At 41.8% G+C, this 25,523-nt stretch overlaps 2 protein-coding genes across 3 annotated transcripts; both read right to left on the bottom strand.

The window, feature by feature from the left end:
- Positions 1 to 238: 238 nt before the first annotated feature.
- Positions 239 to 7,933, bottom strand: gmpaa (Mannose-1-phosphate guanyltransferase alpha-A). 2 transcript variants are annotated; one of them, XM_014172936.2, is made up of 13 exons: positions 7,694 to 7,933; positions 7,111 to 7,208; positions 6,929 to 7,032; positions 6,643 to 6,835; positions 6,440 to 6,499; positions 3,319 to 3,449; positions 3,130 to 3,144; positions 2,171 to 2,311; positions 1,986 to 2,083; positions 1,851 to 1,897; positions 1,678 to 1,770; positions 1,330 to 1,498; positions 239 to 978 (listed from the first exon to the last, which is right to left on the bottom strand). In XM_014172936.2, exons 1-13 carry the CDS (start codon positions 7,731 to 7,733, stop codon positions 878 to 880), a joined length of 1,290 nt encoding a protein of 429 aa, XP_014028411.1. In that variant the 5' UTR covers positions 7,734 to 7,933; the 3' UTR covers positions 239 to 877.
- A 4,873-nt stretch (positions 7,934 to 12,806) lies between these two features.
- Positions 12,807 to 24,796, bottom strand: pnkd (PNKD metallo-beta-lactamase domain containing). Its single transcript, XM_014173050.2, has 9 exons — positions 24,590 to 24,796; positions 24,287 to 24,402; positions 24,066 to 24,178; positions 23,393 to 23,451; positions 23,031 to 23,123; positions 19,364 to 19,527; positions 19,078 to 19,164; positions 18,819 to 18,934; positions 12,807 to 14,027 (listed from the first exon to the last, which is right to left on the bottom strand). Exons 1-9 carry the CDS (start codon positions 24,745 to 24,747, stop codon positions 13,854 to 13,856), a joined length of 1,080 nt encoding a protein of 359 aa, XP_014028525.1. The 5' UTR covers positions 24,748 to 24,796; the 3' UTR covers positions 12,807 to 13,853.
- Positions 24,797 to 25,523: the final 727 nt, after the last annotated feature.

Below are 25,523 nucleotides of genomic sequence, written 5' to 3'. Positions count from 1 at the left end.
TCTTGATTGCAATTGGTACATTCATTTTTGGACAAACACTAGCCTCAAGGTTAAACTGTTTATCTCATGGTTGGTCAGTTCTTGCATCCCTAGCGCTGGCTATGAATTTGAAGTGGTACAGTTCAACAGCCCTGTCCCTCAGCTATTTACCAAAACAGGCAGGGTTGCCGCTTTGTTATTGCCCCTTTAACCAAAATAAACATGACAGTCACATTCTTTTCTGAAAGAAATTTAACGCTTGCAGTTAATGGTCATGTTTTAATCAAAGCACATGTAAAAAGGCCCCCAAATTACCCCTCACAGCTAACCAACTCCTTTCATTTTGCAATCTGACTAAATCAGCTGCAGACTTTTTTTCAAGATGACATTTCAATAACTAGGCTAGCACCAAATGGTAAGTAATGCTAGCAAACCCTATGCCAAAATAACCATTGTTTTAATTTCCCTTATGGTAGTGAATCCAGAGCTAATCATAGGGATGTGAAACTAGAATCCTTAATTGCTACATCCATTTGACTTAATTGTGTGCACACACCCACTTTGATTCTTGAAGATTAACTTATACATACCGCATGTGCTTAGTTCAACTGGCATACCCCATCAGAACCCAAAATAATAAAAGCTGGTTTTACGCCGATGTTTAAACACTGTCTAGCCTCAACATGGTTGCATCCATAGCTCTGACGACATTCATGTCGAGGTAATCTAACCAACTCACTATCATCCTCCAAGCCATCTCATAACATTCTTTAATTCATAAAGGCTAAAACCTACACAATCTTTCCAAAACACCCAGTGTCATCTTATATACAATAACCCAGAGGCAGTGACATTCTTCTTCAAGCTACAATCCTTAATTAGTTTGGCAGCAAATGAACTACAGTATAATTTGGTTTTTGAAGCTCCTGTTGAGGTCTTTGTGTGGCAGAACAATTGCGTTGAGTATGATCACCTCAGATGGGATAGTCACATTACAACCTGAGGGACAAAAAGGGCAATATTAAAACATTGTCAACTGGAAATCAGCCAATCCTGTCGTTCACAACTAAAAATTGAAAAAGCGTGAACGACAGAGAAACAAAATGGAACAGTTTGAGGTCATGTGGCAGAAAGTGATGAGTGGGGGCTAGTGGGTCTGGGCAGGTGATGTATGTAGTTTAACTTTTATACAATTATTTCACATTTTTTTAACTAAAACATATTCAATACCTTTTTTGGACTGTGCTAGCTCTATAGTCTTTCCTGCACGGTTTCAGAAACTATGGTATATGCGTAACCAAGCCAGCACAGCTCAACTCAGTGTTAAATGTGAAAGTATTTGCAACTTACCAAGAATGGTGATTGATGGTGTGAGTTTTCCATCTCTGAAGAGTGTTTCACTGTCTATTTTTGCATAGGGGTCATTTGGATTTGGGTCACTGGGAGTTCCTTCAACTCTGGCCCACTTGCCAATAGTGCTGTCCCACCCCACTATACAGTTCAACACACAACTGTGATCCTAAAAGAACCATATGACAATGGAATTAGCCACTCAATTATCAATCGTACTTTAAAACACGGACATGATCATAGCTCACATTTTTATATTTATCAAGGGAAGAGCCATTTCAGAATTTATTTTTCGCCTGGGGAACTGGCAAATTTAAACAATGACATTTGCCACTGGTAACTGCTTGCCTGTAGGGTAGCCCCGTGGAGGATGATTGACTCTCTCACGCGCACCCCAGCCCCGATGGTCACTCCTGTGCCTATGGAGACGTTGGGACCCAACTATAGAAAAACATTAGGAATATGATTTTGTTGTGTCTTGTGCTGTATAATAAGTAGTAATAGCAAGAAGAAGCACTTACCACCGCAGTAGGGTCAATATTGGCTGTTGGGTGAATGTAAACATTTCCTGGGACACAACAAAACCAAATCACTGGTGTGTAAACAAACCAGAAACCGGAAAGCTAACAAAAACGGCAAGTACTGGATTAGCTTACCACTTATTCGAGGCCCTCCATCCTCAGTTGTAACCAGTCTTTCAGGATGTACTTTATGGTACTGGTTAAGGTACAACCGACTGGCGTATATTGCAGACCTGTTAACAAAAGAGACGAAGCCGATTTATGACAGTACGCTACTCCGACATGGAGACGACTGGACGAGATGGAGACGACTTACTCACCCTGCAGATTTGATCTGGCTCCAGAAGGCGGGTGTTTTGTAGACGTAGAGCTTGCCCTGCCCAGCCAGGGCTGTGAAAATGTCCTGTTCTAACCGGATGGCCTCAGCCCGATGCCAGCCGTTGCCATTGGTCTGCTCATCTCTGAGGAAGAGATCAATGTATGAGACTATTCTGTAGTAAAAAGTGTTTACCAAAAGGTAGATCACAACTATTTCTGATTGAATTTTGAAAGGCAACAAGACAGTTTGAAGGGCTGTAAACAAAAGTGAGTAGAGGATTCACCCAGTGCTTAAGGATACATGGAGAGTGTTAAGTTGACAAGCAGAGTAGTATTAAAATGGATTGTGACAGGAACATTTATTTGACAGAAGAAGAATCAGAGGCAACATGGTTGACTTGAGTAATGGTACACATACTCTAAGACAATATTAATATACAAATATCACAACCCCTTTGAATGTGTCCAAATGGTATTGAAATGATTGTACATGTGATTAATAACCGATTTTATAAATCTGTGTGCCAACTTCAATATTGAAAAGTGATGAGGATGTGCGGTGTGTGGAAAGTTTGACAAAACAACCAATGTATAGTATAATCATTGTACATCTAAACCGCTGTGAAATATCTTTTCAATAACCAAAAATATTTTCAGCTGTTTGAAGCTGGTGTACAAAACACTTAAGCACAGGAGGCATAGAAAGTGCACATAGAACATCTACCGCTTCTTAGACTTGCTTTCCATGAGAATGACAGATCTATAACTCACAATTCTGTGAATTGTCAGGTCGCCCAAAAAGTGCTATATTGCAGCTTTAAGAATGATCTACTGTATCACCCAATGCGCTGGTATTGACTCCATGAAGAAACACACTTTCTAGATAAAAATTTTTGTGTGACGTATTTTACTAATGCCCAGCTCTACAACCACACTGTGCAGCCTAGCTGTACCGACTTACCCCTCATATGGATATCTGGTGATGGGAAACGGAATGATGGCGGGAAAGGGGAAAGGAAAAAAAAGACATGAGGACAACCAAGGATAGGAATTGATCAAATGCACATGCAACCACGCATAGAAATCCTAAGATCTTTATAGGATCTCTATGCTCCCACGATAGGGTCCCCGAGGGATTCCTCCCACTTACAACAGCATGTCCTGCTGGTTCTTCTGAAAGACTGCCCCAATGTGTTGGAATATCTCCGGGGTAAACAGGTATATTCCACAGTTGATGATGTCACTAACAAAAGTGCTAGGCTTCTCCACATAATGTAAAACCTGAAATAAGAGCAGGAGATTACTGTCTGAATCAAGTAAGAACTGTCAAATGTTTGTAGAAAAGCATGTAAAAGCACCAACATGAAGTGGATGGCAAGTAATCTAGCAGTTAAGGGCATTGGGCCAGTAACCAAAAGGTTGCCGGTTGGAATCCCCAAGCCAACTAGATGAAAAATCTGTCGATGTGCCCTGGAGAAAGGCACTTAACCCTAATTGTTCTGGATAAGCGTGTCTGCTAAATGACTAAAATGTCAATGTAAAGTTCATAGGAGCATGTCAAATGAAAGGTCTATTTTAGAAAAAAATAGAGGCAGGCATTTTTCCATCCTAAAAATTACAAATAAGCAAAGGCTTTGATTTTAGGTCAAACAGATGGATAAGGGGTCATAGAAAACATCTAGCAGAAAAAGTCTTACGGTATTAGAAATACATCAAAACACAATCATGTTGAAGTAAAGACCCCTGTCAATGAATATCAACACATTTAGTTTGGGAATTTGTTCTGCCTTCTGTAAGTTTAAGAAACATTGCCTTAATTACCAAAAACACACATTAAGATATTATTTTCACATTTCTCTTCCTAATAATGAAAGTTCACAGAAGGTAGACCTATCAATTAGTTAGTGTTTAATGATATCAATTTTGTTTATGACTTATGTGATTAACTCAATTCCGTTACCAAATCGGTAATGGAATTGCTGGAGAGAGCAAGAGGACAAGTACATTAGTGTCTAGTTTGAGAAACAGATGCTTCACAAGTCATCAACTGGCAGCTTCATTAAATAGTACCCGCAAAACACCAGTCTCAACGTCAACAGTGAAGAGGCGACTTCCGGGATGCTGGCCTTCTAGGCAGAGTTCCTCTGTCTGTGTTCTTTTGCCCATCTTTTCTATTTATTGGCCAGTCTGAGATGTAGCTTTTTCTTTGCAACTCTGCCTAGAAGGCCAGCATCCCGGAGTCGACTCTTCACTGTTGACGTTGAGACTGATGTTTTGCAGGTACTATTTAATGAAGCTGCCAGTTGAGGACTTGTGAGGTGTCAGTGTCTAGTTTGAGAAACAAATGTACTTGTCCTCTTGCTCAATTGTGCATCGGGGCCTCCCACTCTTTCTACTCTGTTTAGAGCCAGTTTGCGCTGTTCTGTGAAGGGAGTAGTACGAAATCTTCCGTTTCTTGGCATTTTCTCGCATAGAATAGCCTTCATTTCTCAGAACAAGAATAGACTGACGAGTTTCAGGAGAAAGTTATTTTGTTACTGGCCATTTCGAGCCTGTAATCGAACCCACAAATGCTGATGCTCCAGATACTCAACTGGTCTGAAGGCCAGTTTTATTGCTTCTTTAATCAGAACAACAGTTTTCAGCTGTGCTAACATAATTGCAAAAGGGTTTTCTAATGATCAATTAGCCTTTTAAAATGATAAACTTGGATTAGCTAACACAACGTGCCATTGGAACACAGGAGTGATGGTTGCTTATTATGGGCCTCTGTACACCTTTGTATATATTCCATTAAAAAAAATGTTTTAAAAGCAGTTTCCAGCTACAATAGTCATTTACAACATTAACAATGTCTACACTGTATTTCTGATAAATTTTTTGTTATTTTAATGGACAAAAAAAAACAAGGAAATGTATAAGTGACCCCAAACTTTTGAACGGTAGTGTTTATATAAATAAAAATAAATGGGTAACAGAATTTCTGCAATTGAATTGGCTACAATGGGAAATCATAGTAGTCACAGACCAGTTGGGTTCACAAGTTGGGACAGCACAGTACAGTAAAGAAAAGTATAATAGAGTTCAGTACAATACACAGTAGAGCACACTAGAGTTGAGTACACTACTGTATTTTAAAGTACTCTACTGAACTACAGTGTACAAAACATAGGAACACCCTCCTAATATTGAGTTGCACCCCTGCTTGCCCTCAGAACAGCTTCAATTCATCGGGGCATGGACTTTACAAGTTGTCGAAAGCGTTCAACAGGGATGCTGGCTCATGTTAACTCTAATGCTTCCCACAGTTGTGTCAAGTTGGCTGGATGTCCTTTGGGTGGTGGACCATTCTTGATACACACAGGAAACTGTTGAGCGTGAAAAACCCAGCAGCGTTGCAGTTCTTGACACACACAAAACGATGCGCCTGGCACCTACTACCATACACCGTTCAAAGGCACTTAATCTTTTGTCTTGCCCATTCACCCTTACACAATCGTCTCAAGGCTTAAAAATCCTTCTTCAACATGTCTTCTCCCCCTCATCTACACTTATTGAAGTGTATTTAACAAGTAACATCAATAAGGGATCATAGCTTTCACCCGGTCAGTCTAATGTTCCTAATATTTTGTACATCAGTGTATATTTTACTGAACTGCACTGAATTCTGTGTTGTACTTTGATGTCCAAACTTGTGAAACAGATGTCTATAATTGGTTCAGATTTGGCCGGTTTGGAGGCAGAGCTCATTAAAATAATAACCAGTGTGTTGAATAATACCCAAATATGTTAAGGAGATATTGCATATTTAAACCTTTGTGTACCTCTTTACCATGAAGAGAATGACGTTCATATCCTTAATTATGCATTTCTGTGTAGTAAAGATCAAGGACCCATGATAGAATTCCGTTAACGGGTGTAAATCCACTTCACTTACTGTAGTTCAATAACAAAATAGATTTTTTTCAAAGTCAATGTGTCATGTCATAGCTGACACCCCATTCTTTATGCAGACTTTGTTGAATCTAAATTAGGAGCACACAGTTTCAGAATACATGGAGATTTTACAGAAACTCCGTTACCTAACTTTGCATCTGCAAAATGTTCAGTGTAAATTGTTAAAAGTAGTCCTTGTGCATAGAGTTGTATGGGTTGTTAAACTTTGAAATCAATGGTTTTTGTTTGGCATTACATAAAGTGAAAGATTTGAGTCTCAGCGCAAATTCTGTTACTGTGGAATTGCCCATGACTAAAATGTGCTGCATCATCACCTCATTTGTTTGCTGGTTTTCCACAATACAGCCATAGTTCATGGACTGCTTTCTGTTTGCCTGCAAAACAAAGAAAAAAAAATGTAATAATGAAAGTCAAAGGAATTATACCCCCATGTCCCCATCAAACATACTCCCAACAGTTCATTGGCCAACTTTCCCTGTATTGGTCATAGCCTTAGAAATCATGGATGTCTCCTCACAGTTGTCCCCAGGATGACGAAACTGCTCGGCTCTCCGTGTTCTTTCTGGAAGTTGAGCATCTCTGGTAGAGGAAACTCAGAGCACACGTCAGCATTCATGATGAAAAATGCCTCTGGGCCACCAGATAGAATCTGATCTCTGAAGTGGTAGATTCCACCCCCTGTGCCCAAAGCAGCATACTCCTGCAAATACCTACAGAGGTTCAACAAGTTTATCAATGATCCATCCATTCTGAACTTGTTTCATGTTAGTTTTATGACATTTCTGTAAGATCCTCTTGTTTACCTGATTGAGATTTTGAATTCCTGCTGTGCGCTACAAATGAATCTTGTAAGTTCTTCATTTGGCTGGTAAAAGCCAATAAGCAAAATCTCCTTCATATTTGGCACCTATGGGGAAAATTAAAAACATGTTTCTTTCTACCAATGAAGATGTAGAAATTGATAATTTGATCAGTGCTAACCGACCTTGGCACATGCTTCAATGTGATGCTGTAGCATGGGCACACCAGCAACTGGAAACAAGGGTTTTGGGACCTCAAATGACAACGGTCGAAACCGTGTCCCTGTATGACAATGAAAGTCACCTGTTCAGTTGATCACATAACATTTTCAGAAGTTACCTTAGAAAAAGTACAAACGAATTATTCCATTCTAGATTCTGATGTAGTAAAAAGCACTCCAACCTAGTATATTCTAAGGAGATGAACGCACACAACTCGTTCAATGAATGCCAATGCAAGTACTGGTACTGAATGTTTATGCCAGGCTATCAACTATCTTGATGGTAAGCTGTCAGCCCATGCAATCGTTTGTTTGTTTGCTTTTTCGACAAAATGCTTATTGCTAGAATGTTTAGATATGCAAACTGCACCTGAGGGTTTCCATGATCACTCCACGTCATTCATTACAACTAGCTAGCCATCAACTAGTTAGCTAGCCCTTTAGAGCAAGGATAGCTAGCTAACGTTAGCAAGATACATGGCTATATAGCAGTACTGGAGAATAAACACGTAGGCATTTGTAAAATAGTGATTTATTTAACACGTACCTTTCTGCGGGCCTCCAATGAGAATCACAGCCTTCAGCATTTTGAATGTGTAGGTAGCTGTCTAACCTGGATCAAATATGCTCTTCCTGAGTTGTTTGTTATGCTCAACACGTCACCACGTAAACCTGAGGATTATGGGAATTTGAGTTATTTTGTGGGTCAGAAAGAGAATCTTATACCTCAATCATAGAACAATAAGCCAGATATTTCAACGGATGTATAAATGTGAAGCATCCGGTTGTCGTTTCCACTTCCTACCAAATATGGTGATGAGAGGAAGCCCAGTGCCCGGCAGTGGGAGAAGATGGAGAGGGATGGATTTTGGCCGACATTCTGCTAATTTTCTAACCATGAAACTTTTGATCTCCATACCTGCAACAAACAGAGAGGAATGCGTTTTTGTAGACTTTACCCTTCGTCAAAGTTTCCCAAAATGGTGTTGTTCAGGAGTACATGGACGAATTGAGTTATTGCACACGAGCACTTCAAAGAGCCGGTATTCCCTAATGGAAATTTGCAAATAATTGCTAGAACGAGCCCATTGGTTCTCCCTAGCTTCTGCTTGGCTCTGCCCACCTCCTTGCTTGTTCTGCCCACTGTGAGTCATTTGCTACTATTCAAAACGACAGGTGCTGCTCTATCTTGCATTAGTTATAAAAAATATTTGCCACAGTGGCGTGAATTAAACGGGATGAATGGGTTGTGACTAGATAGAGTATAGCTACGACCGGAAGTGACTTTTCGTAGCATGTTAACAGAACATTTTAGGTAACCCTAACCCTTTTTCTAACCTTAGCCTAATTATCCTAAACTGCTACGTTATTTATTCTAACCCGCTGCGTAATACATCCATGTTCACGTTTTCCCTCCAAATTGTGTTCCTTTGAAAACAATGCTAGTGAAAATATATTGGTCACAGGTGGTGGGTTTTTGGGCTACTTCTAAATTACACTGCAGCGGCCATGGCATTTCTATAAAATAAAAAAAAGAAAGGTTTTTCTTTTTTTACTATTTTCTACATTGTAGAATAATAGTGAAGACATCAAAACTATGAAATAACACATGGAATCATGTATTAACCAAAAAAGTGTTAAACAAATCAAAATATATGTTATATTTTAGATTCTTCAAAGTAGCCACCCTTTGCCTTGATGACAGCTTTGCACACTCTTGGCCTTCTCTCAACCAGCTTCATGGGGGACGCTTTTCCAACATTCTTGAAGGAGTTCCCACATATGCTGAGCATTTGTTGGCTGCTTTTCCTTCACTCTGCAGTCCAACTCATCCCAAACCATCTCAATTGGGTTGAGGTCGAGTGATTGTGGAGGCCAGGTCATCTGATGCAGCACTCCATCATTATCCTTCTTGGTCGAATAGCCCTTACACAGCCTGGAGGTGTTTTGGGTCATTGTCCTGGTGAAAAACAAATGATAGTCCCACTAAGTGCAAACCAGATGGGATGGCGTAACGCTGCAGAATGCTGTGGTAGCCATAATGGTTAAGTGTACCTTGAATTGTAAATAAATCACAGACAATGTCACCAGCAAAGCACCATCACACCTCCTCCTCCATGCTTCACGGGGGGAACCACAGATGCGGAGATCATCAGTTCACCTACTCTGCGTCTCACAAAGACACATAGGTTGGAACCAAAAACCTCACATTTGGTCTCAACAGACCAAAGGACAGAGTTCCACCGGTCTAATGTCATTGCTCGTGTTTCTTGGCCCAAGCAAGTAACTTCTTCTTACTGGTGTCCTTTAGTAGTGGTTTCTTTGCAGAAGGTCGACCATGAATTACTGCAAAGTCTCCTCTGAACAGTTGATGTTGAGATGTGTCTGTTACAATGAACTCTGAAGCATTTATTTTGGCTGCAATTTATGAGGCTGGTAACTCTAATGAACTTATCCTCTACAGCAGAGGTAACTCTGGGTCTTCCTTTCCTGTGGCGGTCCTCATGAGAGCCAGTTTCATCATAGCGTTTGATTTTTGCGACTGCACTTGAAGAATGTTTCAACATTCTTAAAATTTTACCCACCTTAAAGTAATGGACTGTCGTTTCTCTTTGCTTATTTGAGCTGTTCTTGCCATAATATGGATTTGGTCTTTTACCAAATAGGGCTATCTTCTGTATATCACCCCTACCTTCTCACAACAAAACTGATTGGCTCAAACGCATTAAGAAGGAAAGAAATTCCACAAATTAACTTTTAACAAGGCACACCTGTTAATTGAAATGCATTCCAGGTGACTACCTCATGAAGCTGGCTGAGAGAATGACAAAAGTGTGCAAAGCTGTCATCATATATTTTTGATTTGATCTTTTCTGGTTACAACATGATTCCAAATGTGTTATTTCATAGTTTTGATGTCTAAACTGTTATTCTACAATGTAGAAAATAGTCAAAATATAGAAAAACCCTTGAATAAGTAGGTGTGTCCAAACTTTGACTGGTACTGTATATTTACAGCTCTGGAAAAAATATAGAGACCACTGCAAAATTATCAGTTTCTCTGGTTTTACTATTTATAGGTATGTGTTTGGGTAAAATGAACATTTTTGTTTCTATAAACTACTGACAACATTTCTCCCAAATTCCTAATACAAATATTGTCATTTAGAGCATGTATTTGCAGAAAATGACATCTGGTCAAAGTAACAAAAATGATGCAGTGTTGTCAGACCTCAAATAACACAAAGAAAATAAGTTAATATTCATTTTTAAACAAACCAATACTAATGTTTTAGTTCTCCAGAAATCAATATTTGGTGGAATAACCCTGATTTTCAATCACAGCTTTCATGCGTCTTGGCATGTTCTCCACCAGTCTTTCACATTATGTTGGGTGACTTTATACCACTCCTGGCACAAAAATCCAAGCAGCTCGGCTTTGTTTGATGGCTTGTGACCATCCATCTTCCTCTTGATCACATTCCAGAGGTTTTCAATGGGGTTCAGGTCGGGAGATTGGGCTGGCCATGACAGGGTCTTGATCTGGTGGTCCTCCATTCACACCTTGATTGACCTGGCTGTGTGGCATGGAGCATTGTCCTGCTGGAAAAACCAATCCTTGGAGTTGAGGAACATTGTCAGAGCAGAAGGAAGCAAGTTTTCTTCCAGGACAACCTTGTACGTGGCTTGATTCATGCGTCCTTCACAAAGACAAATCTGCCCGATTCCAGCCTTGCTGAAGCACCCCCAGATCATCACCGATCCTCCACCAAATTTCAGTGGGTGCAAGACACTGTGGCTTGTAGGCCTCTCCAGGTCTCGCACTCACTGTGAAATTTGGTGGAGGATTGGTGATGATCTGGGGGTGCTTCAGCAAGGCTGGAGTCAGGCAGATTTTTCCAGAGCTGTATATGGCACATGCCAAAAAAGCTGTATATGGCACTTGCCAAAAAATTGCCTCACATTCATTTTTTTATATTCTTCCAAGTGTTGCTTGCACAGAGATTTCGAGATCCTCTGTCCAACTTTTATCACTCAAACTCTCCTGTCGGATTTATCTGTAGTTATGCAAATGCACAAACAGGATTTATTTACAATTATAAACTTGGTGGTTTGAGCCCTGAATGCTGATTGGTTGAAAGCCATGGTATATCAGACGTGTACCACAGGAATGACAAAAACATACTTTTTACTTTTCTAATTACATTGATAACCAGTTTATAATAGCAATAAGGCACCTCAGGGATTTGTGGTATGTCCAATATACCACAGCTAAGGGTTGTTCTTGGTGGTATATGTCCAATATACCACGGCTTCGGGCTATGCCCTAAGAACAGCCCTTAGCCGTGGTATATTGGACATATATGGCTCACATCAACACCATTATCCCAGAAACCCTAGACCCACTCCAATTTGCATACCGCCCAAACAGATCCACAGATGATGCAATCTCTATTGCACTCTACACTGCCCTTTCCCACCTGGACAAAAGGAACACTTTTGTGAGAATGCTATTCATTGACTACAGCTCAGCGTTCAACACCATAGTACCCTCAAAGCTTATCACTAAGCTAAGGATCCTGGGACTAAACACCTCCCTCTGCAACTGGATCCTGGACTTCCTGATGGGCCGCCCCCAGGTGGTGAGGGTAGGTAGCAACACATCTGCCACACTGATCCTCAACACTGGAGCTCCACAGGGGTGCGTGCTCATCAACGGGGCTGTAGTGGAGCAGGTTGAGAGCTTCAAGTTCCTTGGTGTCCACATCAACAACAAACTAGAATGGTCCAAACATACCAAGACAGTTGTGAAGCGGGCACAACAAAGCCTATTCCCCCTCAGGAAACTAAAAATATTTGGCATGGGTCCTGAGATCCTCAAAAGGTTCTACAGCTGCAACATCGAGAGCATCCTGACTGGTTGCATCACTGCCTGGTACGGCAATTGCTCGGCCTCTGACCGCAAGGCACTACAGAGGGTAGTGCGTACGGCCCAGTACATCACTGGGGCTAAGCTGCCTGCCATCCAGGACCTCTACACCAGGCAGTGTCAGAGGAAGGCCCTAAAAATTGTCAAAGACCCCAGCCACCCCAGTCATACTGTTCTCTCTACTACCGCATGGCAAGCGGTACCGGAGTGCCAAGTCTAGGACAAAAAGGCTTCTCAACAGTTTTTACCCCCAAGCCATAAGACTCCTGAACAGGTAATGAAATGGCTACCCAGACTATTTGCATTGTGTGCCCCCCCCCCAACCCCTCTTTTTACGCTGCTGCTACTCTCTGTTTATCATATATGCATAGTCACTTTAACTATACATTCATGTACATACTACCTCAATTGGGCCGACCAACCAGTGCTCCCGTACATTGGCTAACCGGGCTATCTGCATTGTGTCCCGCCACCCACCACCCGCCAACCCCTCTTTTACGCTACTGCTACTCTCTGTTCATCATATCTACATGTACATACTACCTCAATCAGCCTGACTAACCAGTGTCTGTACTTAGCCTTGCTACTTTTATAGCCTCGCTACTGTACTGTATATAGCCTGTCTTTTACTGTTTTTATTTCTTTAGTTACCTATTGTTCACCTAACACCTTTTTTGCAATATTGGTAAGTAAGCATTTCACTGTTGTATTCGGCACGTGACAAATAAACTTTGATTTGAAAATCTTTATTGCAATAAAATCCAATTCATTTTCATCAAATAACCAGTACTCTCAATCTTCTACCAAATATCAAACTTATTATTGATGATGACTTGTAATTGTCTCCTTCAATGCAATATAAAGGATATCTAACTTGTTAAGTAACATGTCCAAGAAAAGTAGTTATAAAAAAATATTTAACTTTTCAGAAGTCAGCAGTCACCTATAAAGAATATTGTAATTATTATAAACTAGAGGGTTTCTTTAATTCATTTCTGCACATAACAATAATAACTTAATCTACAGTCATTTGAAAAAAAATCATAATGGCAACTATTCTTAATAATTTTATCACAGCATATACAATGTGGAGATACAGTATGAATTCAGCCAAAATACAAGATAGAAACATGTGCCCATTGACTGAAGTGGTATCAATATGGTCCAGTAAAAGTGAGTTTACACGCATGTACCTGCCTGAAGTTTGTCATTTAACCGTAAAAAATGTAATGCAGGTTTTCTAATATTAAATCTGTTTACCCCCATTACACCACGTGTCAAATAAAAAACAAACCTATAATAGCAGCTAACTAACAGTACCTATACCTTGATCTTTATAGCTCAATATTAATGAAATCTGACAACAAATATCATGAACGTGCAAACAAGTCTTTTAGACACTGAGTCTAGTTTGAGTACCAGAAATGGTACAATTGTTTGAAAAGACTGCTGCATTACAGTAATACATTTGTTGACCATGTCAACTTTTAGAATCACACACACACAAGATCAACTTTACAGTGAGATACTACAACTAGTGTCCTGAACTAAAAACTTTTCTGTGTGCATATTTCAAGCAGTAGGTTTCATATTTGTCACCTGCAATATTAGAGCTGGAAGGTAAAGAACAACCAACATGGAATGGAATGGAACATGGCATTCTTAAAAAAAAAAAAACATCTGCCTGTATTTGTTTTGAACCTCACATTACATCAATATAGAGTTCCCTATTGGCTTAATTCACCTTAAGGCATTTTGTTGACATTTATTCTCATCGCTATCTGCCCTTGTAAATATCCTTGCGCCTTCGCAGCTCCTCCAAGACCCGAGCCCGGAACAGTGTCCAGTCCTCATCCTGGTCCTGCTGGAGGCCCAAAGCCTGGTGCAGCTCAGAGGAGTGGATGCGCAGGAATGGGTTGTACTCCTTTTCCTCTCCAATGGTGGAGGGACTCTGAAACCACATGATTATGTAAACAATGTATGAAGAACAAAGAGTAATAGTAATTCTCTCAATTCAACATTTTTGCCTTAGCTTTTCCAAGTAGAGGTCTGAAATGTTTCTTCAATTAATGGTTTGATAGAAATGATCTGCATGTACTGTATGTAAAGACAGAGAGGTATGCTCGTGTAGCACATGGGAATGTGGAAAACGTACTCCTCAGCCTGAAGGTTCACCACTTGCGGTAGAGGATAGCTAGCTTTACGCCTGGCCCGATTGGTAAGACGCTTCAGGAGGGTGGCCACGTGTGCTGGCAAGGCAGAGGTCCTGGGTTCGAGCCTCACTGTGAGCCGAATCAGGAGGAAGCGGTACTCGCTAAGCAAGCAGCGTGACATCCTTTACACTAGCTGGTAGTCACAATAGGTTTCTGCCTGGGGGGTGACTTGTAAATGTGCATATTTTAGTGGAATTAAAATATTTGTTATGCATCTCATCTATCACACGAGCACAGCATACAGACACAGAGCTTTTGAATGGAAAATCTGTCAAACAGCGATTTTATAAACCCAATCATTCCACAACCATTCTAAATGCAATTGTGTGTTAAAAATAGTTTTTGGGCCACAATTAAAGAGAGCTACTAATTTTATTTCTCAACTGGTAATTAAAGCGTGTCACAACACTTTGCAATGAGCTGGAGGCAGTATCCATTTTGAAAACATATAGCTACTTAATTGTTTGAAACCTGAACATTTTACTTCATACTATGAGGCATGTTTGACCTTGCTTCCCAGGAGCCTTGGCAAAATCTGACCATATCCGTGGAGGCAATTATTCTATAAAGACTTCCATAAACTATTGAAACCAGTAGCTTACTTCTCTCATGTTCTCACCTTTCTTTCATTGTCCGGTAACCAAATGCACATTTGCCCATAGCCTACTGCCTTGCTGCGCTAATAATGTTAATAAATAATAGTTTAGCAACATTTTAGGCTAAACATTCTGATCTTACACCAGATTCATTGTCTTGCTCCCAGACAAACTAAACTTCTTCTTCGCTCGCTTTCAGGACAATACAGTGCCACCGACACGGCCCGCTACCAAAACCTGCGGACTCCTTCACCGCAGCCAACGTGAGAAAAACATTTAAACGTGTTAACCCTCGCAAGGCTGCCGGCCCAAACGGCATCCCTAGCCGCACCCTCAGAGCATGCGCAGACCAGCTGGCTGGTGTGTTTACGGACATATTCAATCAATCCTTATCCCAGTCCACTGTTCCCACATGCTTCAAGAGGGCCACCATTGTTCCTGTTCCCAAGAAAGTTAAGGTAAATGAGCTAAACAACTATCGCCCCATAGCACTCACTTCCGTCATCATGAAGTGCTTTGAGAGACTAGTCAAGGATCATATCACCTCCACCCTACTTGACACCCTAGACCCACTCCAATTTGCTTACTGCCCCAATAGGTCCACAGACGACGCAATCACACTGCCCTAACCCATCTGGACAAGAGGAATACCTATGTAAGAATGCTGTTCATCGACTATAGTTCAGCATAACACCATAGTACCCTCCAAACTCATCATTAAGCTCGAGACCCTGGGTCTCGACCCCGCCCTGTGCAACTGAGTCCTGGACTTTGACGGGCCGCCCCCAGGTGGTGAGGGTAGGAAACAACATCTCCACCCCGATGATCCTCAACACTGGGCCCCACAAGGGTGTGTTCTCAGATCTCTCCTGTACTCCCTGTTCACCCATGACTACGTGGCCATGCACACCTCCAACTCAATCATCAAGTTTGCAGACGACACTACAGTGTCTAGGCTTGATTACCAACAATGACGAGACGGCCTACAGGGAGGAGGTGAGGGCCCTCGGAGTGTGGTGTCAGGAAAACAACCTCACACTCAAAGTCAACAAAACAAAGGAGATGATTGTGGACTTCAGGAAGGAGTAGAGGGAGCACCCCCCTATCCACATCGACGGGACAGTAGTGGAGAAGGTGGAAAGTTTTAAGTTCCTCGGCGTACACATCACAGACAAACTGAAATGGTCCACCCACACGCCTCTTCAAACTCAGGAGGCTGAAGAAATTTGGCTTGTCACCAAAAACACTAAAACTTTTACAGATGGACAATCGAGAGCATCCTGTCGGGCTGTATCACCGCCTGGTACGGCAACTGCTCCGCCCACAACCGCAAGGCTCTCCAGAGGGTAGTGAGGTCTGCACAACACATCACCGGGGGCAAACTACCTGCCCTCCAAAACACCTACACCACCCGATGTCACAGGAAGGCCAAAAAGATCACCAAGGACAACAACCGTACGAGCCACTGCCTGTTCACCCCGCTATCATCCAGAAGGTGAGGTCAGTACAGGTACATCAAAGCTGGGACCGAGATACTGAAAAACAGCTTCTATCTCAAGGCCATCAGACTGTTAAACAGCCATCACTAACAGTGAGAGGCTGTTGCCAACATACTGACTCAACTCTAGCCACTTTAATAATTAAAAATTGGATGTAATAAATGTATCACTAGTTACTTTAAACAATGCCACTTTATATAAATGTTTACATACCCTACATTACTCATCTCATATGTATATACTGTACTCTATAACATCTACTGCATCTTGCCTATGCCGTTCGGCCATCACTCATCCATATATTTATATGTACATATTCTTATTGATTCCTTTACACTTGTGTGTATAAGGTAGTTGTTGTGAAATTGTTAGATATTACTGCATGGTCGGAACTAGAAGCACAAGCATTTCGCTACACTCGCATTAACATCTGCTAACCATGTGTATGTGACCAATAAAATTGGATTTGATTTGCTTCTTAACGTTTTTTTATGTAGCCTAAACCTAATGGTTTTATGAATTTGGGATCTATGACCCACAACTGTCCCAGAGTCTGTTGTTTGGGCTATTTCTTTCTCGAAAAGCTGACCGATAGAACAGGTAAACTTTTCTACTATGGGGGATAGTAGATTGACATAGCCTTATGAACGCGCCACCTATGAACCTACGTAAATTGAATGAAATTGCCAAAACGATATAGCCTAATTAGCCTACTCCTGTCTATACAGAAATAAATAAAATCATTCAAAATAGGCTACTAAAGTATGACTTGGCAACAGAGGATCATTAGCTTCCCCTAGCCTTACAACAACAACAAAAAGTTGTGGATTGTTTTAAAATGTATTGCCTACAGTTTTTTATTTAACCTGTATTTAACAGTTGGAAGGAAAGCAGAGCGCAAGTTATGCAGTGCGCCCGGCAAATACCAAATACATGATTGTTGAGTCATGAGGCCCAGCCAGGCATATCGCAATTCTTCAAAATTCAATTGACGCAAAACATTGTTCGTAAAGCAAATGACTATTGCTGTAAAGAGAAGACAATAAAAAGACTAATCTGTTATCAAAAGTCTCAACGTAACTGACCGAACAACAGAAGGCCTATAGCCTACCTTATTGACACCAGCGAAGAGCATCGGCCATATCGCCGGTAAGTGCGCACTGCACATATTCACTCTTTATCATTGTCGGCTCAGTGCTACTTAAACGTTTGTTTTTGGACAATAATTTCCTCCTCCAGTTTAGACAGACGTCATATTCTATTTGTGTCTCCCCTTCTCATAGGCCCATTATATGGACAACGTCGTTTTGCTTGATCTGCTTGTCAGTGTCAGCAGAGTAGGCTAACCTGGAATGTGTCCTATTGAAAAAGATTCTGCTAATGTCTCCAATCATATAAAGTGCAGTAGAATTGGATGACATGCGTTTTTCCCGTGCAAAGAAGAAACGTTACCCTTCCGCTATACACGCTCAGCCATGCATTGAACAGCCTTTTTTTTGCGAACAGTGATTTAGTTATATTATTAGCCTAAAATTATGACTATCCGATCTGCTCATCACATAAGTCGGCAAATACAATGATGCATGGAATTCTTTATTATAAAGGTGAATTTGTATAGTGAAAATGCGCTTCCCCAAACTTGAAACTCACGCACCGTCCATACATGGGCTAGTGATTTGACTGTTCGTTACTCGTCTTGTTGGCTGAGGATGTGGACCGTTACTCTAACATTTTCAAAGTGCGCGGTAAGGACACACGTCATTACGTTCTCAACTTGCATGTTATGTTTAACTACCATAATCTAAATGCGATTTCTATCATTCTGAGCACCGTTAGTGGACGCCCTAATTAGGTTACGCACCCAATGCATACGGGTCCGGTAAATTTCTCAAACGTCCGGTCAATTAAAATGCTGCCGGTCAAATGTTCGGCGCCACATTTTCATAACAGACACCCTGCTTGTTAGTAAAGCTTCCCCCGAGGGCAGAGGCATCAGACCCACACCCTGATCCCAGCAGCTCAGATTAGTCAAATCCACTCCTCATGACCAAATGAAAATCCCACCCACACCTCTAGTCTGGCATGCATTCCACCGTTGGAATCTGCATCCACTAACATCAAAGACACTAGGAGGATGGGATCACTGATGGTAGGGCTATTTTTAGTCTCCTACATATAAAAGTTTCATAGACATGAGGTTATGAGAATTGATTCGCGCCGTTTAACACGTTCGGCATAGATACAGTCGATACACTGACTGTTGTATCACCAAAGATGGGAGCATTCAGAGAGAGGAGGGAGTGCAAAGGCATTCTGACAAAGACTGTCCTGTGGGCCGCTGACAAGCCTCTCTTCCACACAGCCCAGGATAGTGAATACCTTTGGGATTTGATGCCAGTAAGGAATAACAATGAGGATGGATTATTCCCCGTACCGTACACAGCTTTTGACCTCTCTGTTGTAGGACCCACTGATATTTGTTTTCCCTGGCAGCGTTGTGGGGCTCCACCTCAGCAGCAAACATCAGGTTATCCTCTGCATACTCATGGCCTGGGAAATACAAGTCCGTACACACGGAAACACAGACATCAATACAACTCTTACAGAAGACTGGTGCTGAAATATTTTGTTTGTAATTCTAATGCATACATTTGCACTTAATGCAAACATAAAGGAGGAGGTCATTTCCCTACCAGGCCATAAGAGGGTTTCATCACTTAAGGAGCCGACCGTGTCTAGTGATGACAGCATTGTTAAGGCACTGCCTTCAAACATCCTCCCTGCAGACATAGATGATCTACCGCAATTACCAAGTTATATACACACACGCACGACACAGTGGATGAAACTCAAAGCAAACATAGTGCATTACAGCTACAGAAGCCGAACAACTGTGAACCTGCTTTTCAATAGGTGTACATTGCTCGCTAAATGCTTCAAAATAACTAACCACAGAGCTGATTTTGGAGCTGGACTTACCGCATCCAGAGAGGAACACCAGGTCACCTGAGAACAGGCTGGAGGGGGCTCCTATGGTACGACCATCCAGGAGGTAGATCATATGACCCACTGTGTGTCCAGGTGTGAACAGTGCCTTGAAGTGCATACGGCCCACGTCTATGGAGTCTTTGTCTGTCAGTGGGCTGGAAACCAAGCAAAAGACAAATGGCTTCGTGCGTGTGGTCATCAGATAAGTTCATGTGACCCACCTGGCCAGTTGATGTGCATAGTCGAGTCACGTACCACTGCTCACACCACTCAGATAACAGTGTGATGCTTCAAAGCGCAAATAAGTTGCCTCGCACAAGCCTTGGTTTGTGTGAATTGGAACGGCTTATAGGAGCAGGAGCCTGTCTTCTGTTTCTGTAGCGCGAGTCAGCTGGATGTACAAGTACATCCCCTGGACAGGACGCTAGTCTGCCACAGTGCTATACCCCCAATGTATTATATACAGTGCTTGACTTGGACTGGAGCTGTCCGGAACACTGTACTGGCACTTCAAATTTTGGGGGATTTGCGTACTGACTCCTCTATAAAAACAAAGTAGCCTTTCGCTGGCCCAGATTCACACACACAGAGGCAAAAAAGTTTGATCAAGGCAGGATCTTCATTGAATAGCAATGGAGATTGGGAATTCGTTTCCTCATTCCGCTTTGTTGAAGTTTATTTGCCGCTAGTCTGTGAATCTGAGAGAGTGACAGGAGGCTGTTCAAGATTGCGCAGATTGAAAACGTGCCAGCCTGTATGGCATGACGCGCTGTTTCAAGTTGTCAAATGAGGGTTTGTAAGGTCATGGAAATTAGTTTCCTAATTGTTGTTAATGTAATTAATGAAAGCACACTTAAATTTGATCAATCAATAAAAATAAAAAAAACGACATATCAGCCATTATCGGATTGACCTTTCAGTGCACGTCTGTGGTGCTGCGTGTGCCAGTGCGAGTGGGCCGTTGCCCAAGGAGGGAGAGCGTGACATTTCAGCAGTAGGTATAAAATAATGACAGAGTAAATAGATCACCAATTCAAAACACAACTAGCGAGATAACTGTTACACATTAACTATAGCTAACTAAGCATTCACTTTGTTGTTGCCTTTCCACCGGCACTGTGTAGCCTAAATAAATCTGCACCGTTCAAAAGCTGGAATTCCCCTCTATTAAACAGTAGCCATGTAATTGCAATGTTATAAATAGTCCCAAAAAATAGCCTAATTGACAAATAACTTGCTATGCATCGATCTTCCCCGAAACAGGAATATTTTAGCCTTATAAAACTCAGCAAAAAAAGAAACGTCCTCTCACTGTCAACGCGTGTATTTTCAGCAAACTTAACGAGTAAATATTTGTATGAACATAACAAGATTCAACAACTGAGACATAAACTGAACAAGTTCCACAGACATGTGACTAACAGAAATGGAATAATGTGTCCCTGAACAAAGGGGGGGGGTCAAAATCAAAAGTAACAGTCAGTATCTGGTGTGGCCACCAGCTGCATTAAGTACTGCAGTGCATCTCCTCCTCATGGACTGCACCAGATTTGCCAGTTCTTGCTGTGAGATGTTACCCCACTCTTCCACCAAGACACCTGCAAGTTCCCGGACATTTCTGGGGGGGAATGGCCCTAGCTCTCACCCTCCGATCCAACAGGTCTCGGACGTGCTCAATGGGATTGAGATCTGGGTTCTTCGCTGGCCATGGCAGAACACTGACATTCCTGTCTTGCTGGAAATCACGCATAGAACGAGCAGTATGGCTGGTGCCATTGTCATGCTGGAGGGTCATGTCAGGATGAGCCTGCAGGAAGGGTACCACATGAGGGAGGAGGATGTCTTCTCTGTAACGCACAGCGTTGAGATTGCCTGCAATGACAACAAGCTCAGTCCGATGATGCTGTGACACACCGCCCCAGACCACGACGGACCCTCCACCTCCAAATCGATCCCGCTCCAGAGTACAGGCCTCGGTGTAACGCTCATTCCTTCGACGATAAACACGAATCCGACCATCACCCCTGGTGAGACAAAACCGCGATTCGTCAGTAAAGAGTACTTTTTGCCAGTCCTGTCTAGTCCAGCGACGGTGGGTTTGTGCCCATAGGTGACGATGTTGCCAGTGATGTCTGGTGAGGACCTGCCTTACAACAGGCCTACAAGCCCTCAGTCCAGGCTCTCAGACTATTGCGGGCAGTCTGAGCACTGATGGAGGGATTGTGCGTTCCTGGTGTAACTCAGGCAGTTGTTGCCATCCTGTACCTGTCCCGCAGGTGTGATGTTCGGATGTACCGATCCTGTGTAGGTGTTGTTACACGTGGTCTGCCACTGCGAGAATGATCAGTTGTCCGTCCTGTCTCCCTGTAGCATTGTCTTAGGCGTCTCACAGTACAGACATTGCAATTTATTGCCCTGGCCACATCTGCAGTCCTCATGCCTCCTTGCAGCATGCCTAAGGCACGTTCACACAAATGAGCAGGGACCCTGGGCATCTTTCTTTTGATGTTTTTCAGAGTCAGTAGAAAGGACTCTTTAGTGTCCTAAGTTTTCATAACTGTGACCTTAATTGTCTACCGTCTGTAAGCTGTTAGTGTCTTAACGCCCGTTCCACAGATGCATGTTCATTAATTGTTTATGGTTCATTGAACAAGCATGGGAAACAGTGTTTAAACCCTTTACAATGAAGATCTGTGAAGTTATGTGGATTTTTACGAATTATCTTTGAAGGACAGGGTCCTGAAAAAGGGACGTTTCTTTTTTCGCCGAGTTTACATAAGCATGTCTAGTTAGATACCTTGCTTCGCTGTAGCCTACCTTATCCATTTGATCCCTGATTTGTTAAATGAGGGAATAATTTTATAAAGACAACAGTATTTGGTTGTAATGTTGAAAAAGACAAGCCTGCACACCCAGGCGCTCTCCAGATGGAGGGCTGACCACTTGCGACTAACAGTGAAGTTCTATATGTGGGGGGATAAGTGCCTTGATCAAGGGCACAACGGCAGGAGGTGGTAGGTCTACATGGGATCAGACACAGTAGCTTTCCAGTGTCAATAATGCTTACTTTTTCATGTCGGCTATAATAATCGTTGTGAAAATTTGGTTCAAAGACATGGAGAAGTCATGGAAAATGTGTAAGAACGGTTAACAGAGACTAATCAGAGATCTCTTTCGCATAATGGAAAAAGACAGCTCCAGTACTTCTTCCATCCCAAGTCAAGCACTGATGATATATGAATAACTGATTAACATGCTAAATACAAGCCAATAATAGTGAGAAGCTGTGATGTCACAGTGAATCATTTGACCTTTTCTGATTTGATGTAATCTGAGACTGAGGAGATAATTCTCCACAAATCCATAGTAGACAAATTAAAGGACAGTGCCATGGGAACTACTGGTGACATTCTGTTTAGCAAGTGAAATGCATGTTTGCCCTCTGGATCAATATCTTCAATGATGCATACCAACCTCCTCTATGACTTTGAATCACAGAATTGGGCAAATAACATGCAATTTCCCCATATAACGTTGCCATGACTACAATTTTCACTAGAACATAATGACGTCAGATGAAGGCTGAAATTCCAAATACAACGGAAAAGCTGTCAAAGATAGGATCGTGACTTACTAAACAGCTGGAGCCTAGACTTACTGTGTGAGGCCAGGAATGTTATCAGTTGCATTTCCATAAACACGACATGAGCTGTACAGTTTTTTAAGTCCTTTGTTACCCCCACTGTGGTCCCTAGGGATAAAACAAAATATGTCTATTAAAAAAAATAAAAAATAAAAAACAGCTACTTAATATCACATTATAAAATGTGCGTAGATGAATAACACAGAACATGTCAACTTAATATTGCATTGCAATGTGACCTATAACATTTGAATGTAGCGTCAACAACAAAATATTGAACGGGTCCATTGATACGCATGACACCTACAACCCAGTCCATCTAATACTCCATCTACAAGTATTTGTGCATTAAAAGTAATGACACTCTCGATCCTCACCAGTGTTTATGTGTGCAGAGGATCGCTTCTAACATCACCCCTTCTTCCTCAAGGACAGCCTAAACGATTACAGACAGAGGCATCAATTATCATCGACAGGGTAGAAACATTCACATCACGACCGTGGCTAAAACCCACCACTTTAAAGCACTAGATATAGGCTACACTAGATGGAGGTAAAACACAGACTGGAACTGAAAAGTGCTGTTTTATTATATATATTAACTAGAGATAATATAACATGTTTGAAGTCATTTCGGCGAAAATGTTATATGAAACATGCACTTTTATATGGAACATGCTGTGGATATATCTAGGACAACATAAACCACAGCGTAGCCTACTCCAGACTGAGCAATCATTGTATGTGTATGGGACAGAGGCCAGACTGGCACCAGAGCCGGCTACATCCAATCAAAGAGGATCTTATTGAGGCCAAGAGGAAGTGCCACAGATGAGATGAGGCATTATGACAGTCAGCAAAAGCCCTTTCAGAGGCTCATCCATACTGAATATCCACTGTAGCATAGGCCTATGAAATGCCAAGCTCACCCGATGCTTTGTTAAGTTTACATGACAGTCTTCATAGCGTCCCGACTATTTCAAGAGAGAGTATTAAAACGGTCAGAAAGTATATCCACAAAGAAGGCATAACCATGACCCCGTCACCCACCTGAACCGTCTGTGGGTCCGCAGGGTCGACCACCACTGCAACGCTCGAGGCCATGTCAATGACAAGGTAGCTGTAGTTATCAGACAGTACTGAAATGGGCAGGATTTTAATACCTGTAGATAGATGAGTGACGGGAGACGTGTAAGTCATGCACTGATCTTTATGCCAGCTCACAGTATTAAGTGACTAAACATGAGTAGCCTGTTGGAACCACAGCTAACCGTTTAATTCCATGGGCTGTGCTCTGGAATGTCCAGTGGGGTACTGCTCGCGTGCCTTCCTCATCTGCCTCTTGTAGTACATGTAACCAAGTTTGGTTCTTGTGTACAATGTATACCTAAAATGTAATAGCCTGTGTTATTTCAGTTATTTTCAGGGTTACATTTGTCATTATTTTGCCTGCAAACAATGTAACTAGTTCGCTAGCTAACAGAAGCATCGCTTCATTTTGTAAGAAGTGAGGAACAACAATGGGGGAAAAAATACAATTTGATTCGTAAATACTGACGCTTCAACCAACTTACGCGATCCGAAACAGGGGTTTCTCTGTGCGTGCCATTATTTTACCAAAAAAGCTTTTCCAAATGGTACGTCCTGTGCGCCTAAAACGAAGACATAAACATAACACACTGCAAAATGATGCAGTTGCAATGAGGGTTACCGACCAGTCAGGAGGCGCCATATTGCGTGGGCGGTGCAACGTATGACAACATTTTCGTCACATTTGTGTTGTGACCAACATTAGCGTAAGCAACAATAGTGGAATCGTCGACTCGCCTTCAAAATAAAAGTATCCCATTGAAACTAAAACTGTTAAACATGCAACAATTTGACAAGATAAGCAAGGTTGAAATGTTGTTATATAAATTCAACAAAAATACAATTATTAGTTCTTTTGACCCCCACATTTTAAAAATATGTTGAAACCGCACTGTGGATGTATTTGACTTCAGAATAACATTGGGGGCATACTTACAGTATGCACTGTACAGCCTAACCTATTATGCACCCATGAAATGGGGTATCAGCCTACTCAGTGACACCCAGAACACAGCTATGTAGAGTTTACCCAAATATTAGCATCTTAGCTCGACGTCACCGACCTTCTAGCCATCGCTGATCCATTTTTCATTTTCAATTGGTTTTGTCTTGTCTTCCATCACACCTGGTTTCAATCCCATCAATTACATGTTGTGTATTTAACCCTCTGTTTCCCCTCATGTCTTTGTTGGTGATTGTTTGTTGTATGTTTTGTGCAAGTCATGGTCTGGTGTGCGACGGGTTTTGTACCCTTTTATATTATTTTTGTATATATTGGTTTTCTGAGTTATTTTTTTAGCATTTATTAAACTGCTCCGTTTATACCAAGTTCACTCTCCTGCGCCTGACTTCCCTGCCACCAGCACGCACCCATTACAATCCCAGTCAGTCTATTGTGTTTTGGACATTCATATTGCA

The sequence above is a fragment of the Salmo salar genome, chromosome ssa25 (genome assembly GCF_905237065.1).
Source record: "Salmo salar chromosome ssa25, Ssal_v3.1, whole genome shotgun sequence".
Lineage (NCBI taxonomy): Eukaryota > Metazoa > Chordata > Actinopteri > Salmoniformes > Salmonidae > Salmo > Salmo salar.
The sequence above is the reverse complement of the archived record's forward strand: the minus strand, read 5'-3'. Positions and strand labels throughout refer to the sequence as shown.

What these genes read in the sequence shown, in the direction of transcription:
- pnkd (XM_014173050.2), bottom strand. Translation starts at nt 24,747, where the DNA reads ATGGCGCCTCCTGACTGGTCGGTAACCCTCATTGCAACTGCATCATTT. An exon ending in ACAGCCCATGGAATTAAACG is followed by an intron (nt 24,179 to 24,286) that starts GTTAGCTGTGGT and finishes ATCTATCTACAG; the next exon opens with GTATTAAAATCCTGCCCATT. An exon ending in TGAAACCCTCTTATGGCCTG is followed by an intron (nt 18,935 to 19,077) that starts GTAGGGAAATGA and finishes TGTATTTCCCAG; the next exon opens with GCCATGAGTATGCAGAGGAT.
- gmpaa (XM_014172936.2), bottom strand. Translation starts at nt 7,733, where the DNA reads ATGCTGAAGGCTGTGATTCTCATTGGAGGCCCGCAGAAAG. An exon ending in AAAACCAGCAAACAAATGAG is followed by an intron (nt 3,450 to 6,439) that starts GTGATGATGCAG and finishes CTCTTATTTCAG; the next exon opens with GTTTTACATTATGTGGAGAA. An exon ending in TCCACGGGGCTACCCTACAG is followed by an intron (nt 1,499 to 1,677) that starts GCAAGCAGTTAC and finishes TGGTTCTTTTAG; the next exon opens with GATCACAGTTGTGTGTTGAA.